Here is a 12,089-nt window from a genome sequence, read left to right on the forward strand (position 1 = left end):
TTCCTTCCACCATTAATCAAATGCATATTGGAGCCTTTAAGCACATACCGTCTGCAGTTTAAACATTTCTAATGTGCAGAGCACAGACATAGGTGTTCAGGGCACACCTCCAAAGGAAGACAGACATAAAAAAGAAGGCCTTCAGATCTCTGAACCAACTTTCTGACCATGCTAAGAGAAATATTTAGACCAGACCCTCCACTTCAGGCACACTGTTGGCATGCACCAAATTAAGTGTCTGTTGATTCCTTACCTGATCCTAGATATACTATATGAACATAAACTAATCAAAAAGTTGGAGACGAATGCAACAAGGAAATAGGAGAAGAAAGATGTTCTGCAGATGACAGAATAAAAAAGGCTAAGCTTGAAGATGCAAAGAACAAATTAATCTTCGTATGAAATTAGTTACTACACTACAATATGCAAGAAAGTGTAGTTAGTTCCTTACATCACTCATTGCTAATCAAACATATGTTAACAGGTTAAGAAGAACTCAAAGTATATCCATGTTGGTGCAATCTGAAGTGGAGAAGACAACCCATTACTTGACTAACTAGTAAGAATAATATCTCTTGCATAATGAACAGAACGTACAAAGCAACTAATAAAAAGAACTATACTATACTACATCACAAAAAGCATATACACCAATAATACTAGAACTTACAACAACAGAACTCCACACACTCCAGAAACAAGCGAAACCTATACAAAGTACACTATACAAATACCTGCAGCAAGCAGCGCAAAACCCAAGTTAACGGCAACCTCTATTACTGCGAGCAATTTGCGCCCCTTTCTCTGCACAATTAAATTATAAACAGAAATGTTAGAATCTGAATACACTTCTTTTCGCCAATTAAAGGGAAGATGTTTCTGCAACACAATTTCTCTTAGTATTTCAATGCATATAAAACCTATATAAGCGTACAATTAAAGGGAAGATGTTTCTGCAACACAATTTCTTTTAGTATTTCAATTTTTCCAAAACCAATACCAAAATTTATGATGCGCTTCTGAAAAGAAGATATGAAGCATTTCAAAAATATTCGTCACCCTATTTCTTGCACAAAAGTATGAATATTTCTAAAAACAAATGCAACTACTAGCATTTCATATCTCAATTATTAATCCTTCTATCACCGGAAGAACAAGAAAAAATTCAACAAGGCGGGAGAAGCCGCACTTAACAACAACACTTGGGAAACGACGAGATGATAATTTGGAACCAAGATGCGAACCTGCGGATTTAACCGATCGAACCGCGTTGGAAGGAGAAGAATCCAAGGTCGGATTAGGGTCGATAAGTGACGCGTACATGTAGGAATCGGAGACGAGGTAATCGGCGACGGCTTTCGCGAAGCCCACGCCCTTCCTCCGTCGCTTTGTCGCCGGCATCGCTCGGACCCCGAGAGCTGCTCCTCCTCCCTTCTCCATTGTTTCTTCTCCTCTCTCTCTCCCTCTCTCTCTCTCTTACGTGGCCTCTTCCTTCTTCTTCCTTCAGTAGATCACCGAAATCCTAGAAAGCGGTCTCGGTTCGAATTCGTAGGAGGAGACGTGGCGAGTAGCGCGGGCTTCTTGAGTTTCAAAGCGGGACGCGTGGTTGGAGGGAAACGCGAGGACATTTCTGGGATTAAAAATTAAGAGGGGGGTATTTTTGGTACAAAAAGGGTCAGGGCATTTAACTTGGGCCTCGAATACATTGACCCCGGCCCAGAATAACATTTCATGCTAATATATATAGAAGAGGATAAGTCTTCCTTACTTTTATATTTCTTTTTGGTATTTAAATCCCGACCGAGTTCTGTCTGGACTAAATTTAACCATATTTTTTTTAATCAATTGTCTTCCATTTTTTTCTTTTACTCGCTGTCCATATTTATGTCCTTATTTAAGTGGAGAGTTATTTTGAGTGAGAAGATCGATAAATAGATGGCAATTGGGTCGGGTTAAGTAGGTCGGGTTAAGCAGATTGTGATCCAGTCAGATTTAAATTGGATTAATTTTATGTTAACATAAAAATAACTCGATTAATAAATTAATTGTATTTAATAAATATAAAAATAATTTAATTATTAAACAGGTAACACGACACGATTCGTCTAACACGTTTAATAAATGAGTCATGTTAACATAACACTTCTTATTTATTTAATAAATGGATCGTGTTAACAGAATGCATTAATACGACCTGTCTAACTAGTTTAATAAATAGGTCGTATTAATACGACACGACAACATGATAACACGAATAACAAAGTATTATTATATAAAATTTAATATTGATTGATTCAAATAAATAATATCTTTTTATTTAAAAAAATATACAATTCTAGATATTAAACCATAAATTCAATTCAACACATATCTATATATTAATTCTAACTTACAAATCTAACCATCTCACGATAATTATAACATAATTTCAAATTCATAATATATTACAAACTACAAATAGTTAAAATAAAATACAAATAAATAGCATTGTGTCCTTCATTTTATTATCCAAAGATCATGACCCTATAAAAAAAAAAACCCAAAAGAAAATGTTACATCTTCTATTACAAACTGCCAATAGTAATATCTGAGGACAATTACAACATAATTTCAATTTTCAAGTTCACAGTATATTACAAACTACAAATAGTTTAAATAATAAAGGCAAATAATAGCGTTGGGCTCTCCATTTTATTATTCAAAGATTTGCCACCCCTAATAATAGATTATTGATGTGCGAGATTAGAGATTAATATATATATATATAGGAAACACATTCTAATTTTAGGCAGACCCGCTGCATGCATGTACAGCACAATCAAAGTGACGAAGACACAGACCGGAATCTGGAAGGAGAGTTGGTTAAATGTAGCTTAATGATATATCCGCTAACCATATTTTTAAAGATCTTAAGACAGGGTTACAGGTGCGCTTGAATAGATCGTGGGAAATAAAATTTCAACATAAGAGTGTGTGTGTGGGTGGGAGAAAAAATAATCCATGTAGGTAGGCGATGGCGTTGGTTTTGGTTTTGGTTTTGGTTTTGGTTTTGGTTTTGGTTGGTCCACCGAATCGCTAAGCAGGTGTTAGGCCATGCTTAAGTGCAGCTTCCCATACGACATCGATCCGGTCCACGTCTATGGCGCCGACCTCGTGATGCGTCCATCCTTCCAAGAAATGCACCGCACCGCCTGCATGACACGCATGCACCACGCCGCGCCCCAGCGTGTACTGCAACCATTCCACCCACACTCGTTAATTACTTCAGAAAATATCAACAATTTACTTTATTCTCTCTCTACAATTTTTACTCTTCTATCTTATTCTTTGATCGTTAAAACGTGGATAAAATTACTGCTGCCATATTCTTCTTACAAAACATGCATCCCTTTCCGGTTCTAAAGTTAAAGCTTTCCAACAAACAACGACGCTATCAAAAATTGGTGTTGAACAAGAACAGTGGGCATAATTTAGAATAGAAAGACAGTGACATGCTTACAGGATCTCCATATGATGCTTTTAAGTGACATTAATCACGTAAAAGAGAGTGAAAAAGACTCATGGTCACAGAGAAGAGGAGGATATTTTATGTTATATGTAACTTATCTTATGTAAGATTTAATTAAAATATATATATATAAAGAAGTGTTTAGTTGCATATTGTGTTTAAGATAAATCTAATCTCTGAATGAGTACCCATCTATGGACGTGCCAAATGTGACTTCAAAAACTTAGTCTATTAAAGAACAGACAGACAATATAGGAATATGATTACCTCGCACGATCCTAATCCTTCCACGTCCTTGGGTAGCTTCATTGCTGCCAGCTTTCCGTAGGTGCAATCTCTCCTGAAGTTGATGATCGGAGGAACGACAAACTGGTGAAAGTGCGTGCCTGACGGGGCCCAGGACTGCTCTCGCGGCGTTAACCACTTCCCAACAATCCATGTCTGAAATCGATGCATCAGCAATTAGTGATCAATATATATACACATACATTTAGCATGGTATGGTAGACAATAATTACCTTGCAGTTTTGTGCAGCCCGGTACTTCGTGATTTGAACGAGATACTGCTGGAACTCTGGATCAGCCTCCTTCTGAATGTTTTGGAACCTTTCAGTTGAGAGAGTTAGCATCTGTAGAAATTTAATTAACTCAGACTTCTTAGTAAGCAGCATATATATATATATATATGAATAATGTCACTAGATATATTGTGGTGTATATATATATATATATATATATATATATATATATATATGTATAGATTACCAGGACTCTAATTTGCTTCCTGCAAAGGTACAGTGCAATGGCTCTTCCAAGCTTAGAAGTGGCACCCGTCAAGAATACTTCCTTCACATCTTTAGGGATCTCATTAATGATAACAGCGGCTGTGAGGGTGTTGCCATGAACAACGCGTACTTTAAGATTCGGGTGCTTCTTCACAAAGAGTGTTCCACCTCCATTGAGTGCTTCATTCTGCAAGATTCGTAAAACTAAGTTGCAATTCTCATAAGGCGAGAAAGTGTCGGCATAGTTAGGGTTCTTCATTTAAAGTTTGTCGGAAATTGAAAAGTGCATCTCAACTAGACAATGTCAATAAACTATCTCTATTAAAATTTAGACATTTTCCAACATAAGACTTAAAGTTGAAAAGTCCATTTCAACCAGCCAACCCCCTCACTAGCTCTCCAGTAGTATATATCCTTATTAGAGTTTTAATCTATTTTAACTCTTATACGTATAAAAATTTAAAGTATACTAACCGTTTGCCCTTGTTTAACAAAAATATATATATATATATTTGCAAGTAAAAAACTCTCCTTATTGTGGACTTGTCTGGTGGTTGCTTGATTTTAATTGAACGTGTCCTCATGTGGAGTTGCAAGGGTAGTTGTCTACCCCATTTGTGACATTAAATTGAGCTCTATGTCAATAGTGCGAAGAAGGAAAAGAATGTAGATAACCTTATTCAATGCTGCGAGGCTGAGGACTTTGACTCCCATTTTGTCAGCCCTCAGGATGGCCAGCTCTATCTGGTTATTGATGCCATCTTTAGCAAATGGTAAGAAGTACTGCCAGGAAACATAGCAAACCCAACGTTAGTGGTGAGAGAAGCCAAACTAGTAAATAGTAATAAAGATAGTCTCATAAATACTACTTGAGAGATACGCTACCTGGAATCCGCATCTGGGAACTACCCAAGTCTGGAACAATCGACCACGAAGGTTGTAGAAGGAGAGAAAGAAAGTCTTGGACCAAACCCACATCAAGAGCAGAATTACGAAGGCAATCGGCCATCCCACTAGTATGAAGGGCTTCGCCGAGAAGGGCAGTGTCGCGAAGGTGCGGTACACGAAAGGTACATGCATAGACGACGCGATGTCTACCACGTGGGCCAAGAAGACGAACCCTGGGACTTCATCGTTCTTCCCTGCGTTACAATATAATTCTAAGTCATTAAGTTCACGAAGAGTTCAAAGGTGATTTTTGTTCAAACCGATAATGTTTTCTAAGATAAGAAGTTCAAAGAGATAGGAATATATTTCACCCTAATATCTTAATGTTGTTTTTGAGTTTGAAACTATCAAGATGCAAAGTCCCGTTTGCTCAGATGGAATGAAAGTCCCTATTCTGAAATAAATATGTTAAACATGGGATAAATTTCGTTATTTTGGATAATGACTAATTTGTCTTCTTGGTATAATACATTATATCATATAGTGATATCGTGTGATTTAGATTCGGAGTGAATAATATGGTGTGACTATAATATACTTAGTAATATATTAAAATATATTTTAGTAAGTTATTTTTTGACCAAAAATTGTACAATTAATTATGAAATGTTAAAACAAAGTTGTAAAAAAATGAAATTATAATTTATATTTAATTTTAAACTTATTTCTGGTTTTCCTTCATAAAGAAATAATAAAATAATAAATATCTATTTACTTTTAACTAGGAAAATAAAATTTTATTTGATTATGATTCTAAATTTTCCTAATTGTTCTGCAACCAAACGGGGCAGATGATATTAGTGAGATGACTATATCTTACCTTGTGGCATAACTTATCCTTAACAATATCAAATAGGAATATCAACTAGTAATATCAACTGATGGCTAAAGCTAGTGAAGGGCCAACTAGAAGATTAACCAAACATTTTTAATGTGTATTTTGTCCTGAGTTGAACTGATTAAGTCTTGTAAGGATGTTTAGTGGGACCAATTTCAACTGTTAGATTTAATGAATCCTTCTCCCAGCCATCAACTTTATTTTGTAAATGTATGCTAATTAATCATTAAAATCGACACAAACCTGCCTTACAAGTGGGTCTAAGAAGGTTCGGATGGAAATATGCCGATCCAACTACTTTGCTATTGTACATCAGAAAACACAATGCATATTGAAGATAAAGAAGACCAGGATTGCAATTTTGGTGTAAAACTAATCTTCTTGCTTGATAAATGAATACTGATTAGGTGTGCACCTGCAGTTATTTCTTTATGTAGCTCCCAAGACTTGTCATCCAGCGTCCCCCACAGGAGATCAAACAAGGGCATAAAGAGGCAAAAATTGGACTTCTTCTGTGTGTGATGAATGCTATGGTACCTGCACTTAAGAGCAATTATTTAACGTTGACAAGTGTTGTCAAGCTTGACATGACATAGTATAATTAGTTAACCGTTGGCCTTAGTAAATGTGATCGTCTAAGTTTTCCAAGAAAACCCCAAGCTGACAAGTAATCACACCAACCAACTTCAATTAACAACTGTTCTTTAAACATGAAAAGCATGACCAAAGAACACCACCAAAGGAGGAAGGAATCTTTTCTTAGATTACCCCCTAAAAATTTGAGCAATATCTCAAAGAGACACACCCTTGTATGGTTTATATGAATATTGCGATGTATGATGCATCATAGACTGATCACTTACGTAGGGGTGTAGATGAGATACTTAAGGGCAGGGATGGCCTCAAAGAGCTGATGTGGGAAAACCTCAAAGTTGCAGTGACCCACGGCTCTCAATAAATCAAAGAGCAGCACGTAGCCGGATAGTAACCCGAAGGATCCGAATCCCGTGAGGCAAGCGCCGAGGAGTGGTATACCCATGACCATGCTCAAGATGAGGTGCTCCAATGGCGTGGCAAACCCAGCTGCAAAAATATGCCAAAGTTGGAAACGAGAGAAAAAGATCCCACATAACTTAGTTGAAAAATGAGTCGGTAAGTGGATCGATCTCCTTTACCCGTGAAGGATTGGGTCACCCTTGAGGAGTGGTGAATGGAGTGGTAGAGGGAGAAGAGCTGGCCTCTGTGGAAGGCCCTGTGCACCCAATAGAACAGAGGCTCTGAGACTGCTACATGGAGGAGAAGGGCAATTCCAGCCCCTGTTAATTCCCACATAGGGAGGTCTCTAAGACTTGGAAAGCCATAAAAAACCAAAGCTCCAATGTAACATTGAAGAATTAAAAAGTTATCCCTGATAAGAGAGAAAGGAAGAGTTTTACTACATGCCCGGCGAAACAGAATGCCTGAACGTTTTAACTCATCTATGCTTACCAATCCCACTCTTTGTCGATTTGAGCGAAATCGATGCCGTCCTTAAAAATCCGGCGCCGGCGAGTGAGGAAGAGCATGTTGCTCAAGGAGCAGAGAATGGTGTAGATGAATCCTCTGAGGGCAAAGAGGATGAGGATATAGAAGCACCATTGATCGCTGCTGCTACTACCTTCATCAAATGCCTTTGAGGCGATTGCTTTAGCTATAAGTGGCCCATAGAGTAGATACTGCATCCAAAACACAAGCCATGTCACGTAACATATAAGCTAACATCATAAGATTTTCTCTATGAAAACAGCGAAGGGGGAAAAGATGAGATTGGATGGAAGCCTATGCCTTGTATGCGCCCAAATTTTCCCAAGGCCAGCGAGACAAGGGAGCACCCATTTTGAGCTTAGAACGAAAGCTAGCAAAGAGTTTGGCCTAATAGTCTGGCTCTTGTCTCTTGTTTCCCTTCTCTTCAACTCTATATTGGAGGAGGAATACTTGTTATATATAAGTCGTAAGTAGAGGACAGGCAAGGGGAGGAGAGGGGAGGGGAGGGGAGGAGAGGAGGTCAATTCACTTGCCAGCTAGAAAATTTAATATTAAGATGGAGTTGGTGAGATTGAAGTGGAAGAGAGGTGGCAAAACGAAGAAGATCGCACAGTATATGATTTTTCTTCTTCTGTATATGTATGTTGTTAAGCAGTAATTACATCAACAAATATGTAGTTAAACCTCTTAATCAAGGTTGCTCTTGAAAAGTAGCCAAGGCTGTGACATCTGTCTCTTTTCCCAACTGTAAAGTACTGATTAATTTTTGGCACATCTAATTGAATGTATATATATATTTATTTTATTGGGGTATAATGTACAAGATTATGGATTAATGGCACTTGTTAGGTCATTATAGGTCTGCACCAAAATACTGAACCAGGTAGTTACAAGTAGGTACTTTAATTCTAGTCTACGTGAATGCCACGTAGAAATGTTTAGGAGAATTACTAACTCAACGAGCAATTTTTAATATCCTTGGTAAATTAAAAGATTGTCACTAAAACCGCGAAGCCTTGACCAATATATGAAGCAGTATTATTTTCTCATACATGAACACTCAAAAGTACTCACAGAGGTAGCAGTTTATATTAACGATTGTATGTGTTATCTTACGTTTACATGCACTTGAGTAAATAACTTAACTAACATAATTAAGTATATTATGTTAAAAATTGGCTTAAATTCAGTTTCAGCAAAAATTCAGTATGTATCAACTTTTGTGTGCCGCGCGTTTGAACGAGTCCTAAGTGCGTTCGAACGCGGACTCCAAATAAAGAGCAGTCTGTGATGTAGGCGTTCAAATGGCCCCAGCCGCGTTCGAATGCCAGCCAACCCGAGAGTAGCTATTTCTGCAGGCGTTCGAACGGGGCTTTAGTGTTAGAACGCTAGTCTGTATTTGCACTGGGCGCATTCAAATGCGCCCCGCGGGCATTCGAACGCCCCTTTGATTCTGCTGCTTTGATATTTGGTGTATTTAAACGCGTCCTCGAGGGCGTTCGAATGCGACGCGGAAAACCCCAATCTAAACGGGCCATATAAATAGAAATGTTGGGTTTTAGGGTTTTGTGTGGGCATTTTGCAAAAGAGAAAAGCTTGTAGGGGAGAGCCACCATTGTTTAGAGAGAGATTAGAGTTGTAATCTCTTTGTATTTGAAGATTTGCATAGTGGATTAAAGATTGCTCCTCCCATAGACGTAGGCACATCGCCGAACCACGTAAATTGTATCTCTTCCTCTTTTCTCTTTATGGTTTGCATATATTTGGTGTTCATATTTGTGATTACCTTGGGTATTTAAGGTTCTCTATAACTAGCATCTTGTATTTGGAGTTCTCACATTGATATTAATATTAGCTTGCTAATATTTGGTTTGCCCTAAATTATTGTTATTATATTTAGTTTGAGGGCGAAGGATTTTGCTTCTGCTTTCCTCACCCATTTGAGTATTTTACACAACATATTATTCGGTGTGCAGACTTAGACAAATCAATTTTTTTTAATGGAATAGAGGATGTAAGAGAATTGATAAGAACAGTAATCTCACAGTTACTGGCTTAGTCTTTTGTGGTGAAATTGATCCCTTTCTTCTATTGGCATTGTGAGTCTTACTTAGCTCCTCAGTAAGAAGGATAAAACGACTAGCTACTTCACTAGATACACTGAATTAACTTATGCATGTATATTATATATATGGATCTTTTCTTCATCACTCTTGTGTCTACATGGGTGTCTGGTATGAAGTATAAATCTAATTGTTGATGAACATAAAGGTGTAAAGGAGTTTTTATACTGATTACCTTCTAAACCAGTTAGAGAAAGCAACTAAAGAATGCATTGTTACTTTGGATATTATCTTAAATAATATTAAGAAAGATGAATATATTTAAATAAAACTCTCTTGATTTTGAATCAATATATTAAATCTGAATCCAATATTTCAAAAGCTAAAAAATAAAAATATTTTTTTAAATATATATATATCATGGGACAAAAGAGAAGAGTAAGAATTGGAGAAAGAGGTCTAAAATAGCCTCTCATCATTGAATCAGCTAAAGATAGATTTAAACTTAATATCTCACTGAATGTTCATCTTTTATATTTCATTGACTTTCTAAACCTCAAAACTGGTACCGAATCAAAAGGAACAAATGTCTGTATTATATTCGTAGGATTAACATTACAAATTAGTGCAAGGCATTGAAAAATTTGGCATATATGTTAATATTAGTAACATCTACTCCGCTAAGATGGCAAACCACTCTACATGGATCCACCCATAGACTAGCAGGAATATGAATGTTTGGATATTAAGGCCACGGCTTGAATACCCATGCCCATTATTTCTAGTTTAATGCCCATATCCCAAGAGGTTATGCATGGCTTTCAAGTTTCAACCTATCTTAATTATTAGATGATTGGATATGATCGAGTAAACAAGCTATGTATGATGGCATTCAAATCTACTAAAATTTTTAGATCATTATCAATGAAATACAATTAAAAAGGACGATAAATTAATCCAAGTCAAGGAATTAATAAATGAAGCGTGTGAACGTTCTTTTTATGGGACTAATAATTCTTGCATTAAAAGAATGCAGGAAGTAAGTAAGTGTAAGATTATTAATTATCGTCGCGTTGCAGACACATTCTAATAGTAAAGGGAACTAAAGAGGAGCAAGTGTTTGAATTCTCCTACTTTGAAATTTCCAGGAATAATATGATATATACCCTTTACGATAACAAAATAAAGGCAAAAAAAAAATAATAATCTAGATCTAAACTATAAATAGAGAGTTCATACGATAGTCTTAAAAGTTACTGTAAATTTAAATAATTGATATCTAAGTTGTTGGGACACCTGGCTAGTTTTCTGACGACTGAAATCGTGAGTTTCTGTAGTAATTATATTATGATACTATACAAGTTTCTATTATCATAAAAGAAATTGAGAGAAAAAAAGAAAGATATTCCATAATTTTGTGAATGGCCTTCATAATCTCGGTCCCAGAGTTCTCTCTTCTCTCTTTGATTTCGCAAATAGAACGTTTAATGTGCATCTCTATCATGCTCGGAAACTTCTGGGAAAGAAGAGAAATTAATCAAACCTTGGATTACTTTCTCTCTCTCTCTCTCTAAAATGCTAGTAGAAGAAGACGAGGTACTTAGATTTGAGAAAGAATACGGCCAATAAAATAAGTTCCTTTAATTTGTTCTTGAAAGTAGTGTTCAATTAATTTGATATTTAAGTTTTTTCGTTCCTATTCTTTTTGGGGAAAATCCCTGTAGACAGGCATCGTTAAGTGCCACAGTCCAAAGGTATAAGTTCAATCCTAGGGTAGATTAGATAGTCTATACGCGAATGTTTTCAAGTAGCAAGACTCGCTAAACTATAAATTTTTGACTGCTGGAGTAGATGATTTGAATAGATGCTGTTTGTTGTTTTAACTCAGCTCATTTATGGCTGTGCCTCAGGAGTCTTGTGAGCTTGACTCGAGCTCTATATTAGTCGGAGTCAAATTGAGGTTTTGAGCTAGCAAATATAATTTAGTCAAGCTAAGCTAAAGTTGGCTCACTCAAACTCGATCGATATGTATAAGTTCTTTTCAGTTAAAAATTGTTCACTTTTAGCTAGCCTTCTACGTGGTGAGATTTTAGATCTTTAGTCTCGTACTAGATAGCCGGTAGGATAATCTACTCTTATAGGTAATTTTTCTTATAAATATATTAAAATGGCTCGGTGCATTAGCAAAATTAGAGTTATTTAATTTTGGATCGAGTTATATATCTAGTATTTTAAGTTGCTTCCTAAAGATGTACTTATTTTTTATTATAAAATTCTACATTAAGCTTATTAAGTCACATAGTTTAAGTTTTAAGTCATGTGTATTACAGAACTATTGCTCCAAATTAAACGTTGCTAAGATATTACTTTAAGTTATCATGCTGCTAAATACTCCTCCAAGCCAACTAAACCGTCGAGTCATT

At 36.4% G+C, this 12,089-nt stretch overlaps 1 protein-coding gene across 1 annotated transcript; it reads right to left on the bottom strand.

Annotated features, from left to right (window-relative positions):
• Window positions 1–2,412: 2,412 nt before the first annotated feature.
• On the bottom strand, window positions 2,413–8,116 carry LOC140777307 (very-long-chain aldehyde decarbonylase GL1-1-like). The gene is made up of 11 exons (XM_073121331.1): window positions 7,904–8,116; window positions 7,568–7,794; window positions 7,255–7,487; window positions 6,943–7,162; window positions 6,495–6,616; window positions 5,179–5,435; window positions 4,969–5,076; window positions 4,274–4,480; window positions 4,027–4,137; window positions 3,776–3,949; window positions 2,413–3,231 (listed from the first exon to the last, which is right to left on the bottom strand). The coding sequence occupies exons 1-11, from the start codon at window positions 7,952–7,954 to the stop codon at window positions 3,076–3,078; spliced, it is 1,866 nt and encodes a 621-aa protein (XP_072977432.1). The 5' UTR covers window positions 7,955–8,116; the 3' UTR covers window positions 2,413–3,075.
• Between the last annotated feature and the right edge of the window lie 3,973 nt (window positions 8,117–12,089).

The sequence above is a fragment of the Typha angustifolia genome, chromosome 15 (genome assembly GCF_048772165.1).
Source record: "Typha angustifolia cultivar Huaian chromosome 15, ASM4877216v1, whole genome shotgun sequence".
Classification (NCBI taxonomy): Eukaryota; Viridiplantae; Streptophyta; class Magnoliopsida; order Poales; family Typhaceae; genus Typha; species Typha angustifolia.

What these genes read in the sequence shown, in the direction of transcription:
- LOC140777307 (XM_073121331.1), bottom strand. Translation starts at nt 7,954, where the DNA reads ATGGGTGCTCCCTTGTCTCGCTGGCCTTGGGAAAATTTGGGCGCATAC. An exon ending in TTCCCAGATGCGGATTCCAG is followed by an intron (nt 5,077 to 5,178) that starts GTAGCGTATCTC and finishes GTTTCCTGGCAG; the next exon opens with TACTTCTTACCATTTGCTAA. An exon ending in GCCTCGCAGCATTGAATAAG is followed by an intron (nt 4,481 to 4,968) that starts GTTATCTACATT and finishes CGAATCTTGCAG; the next exon opens with AATGAAGCACTCAATGGAGG.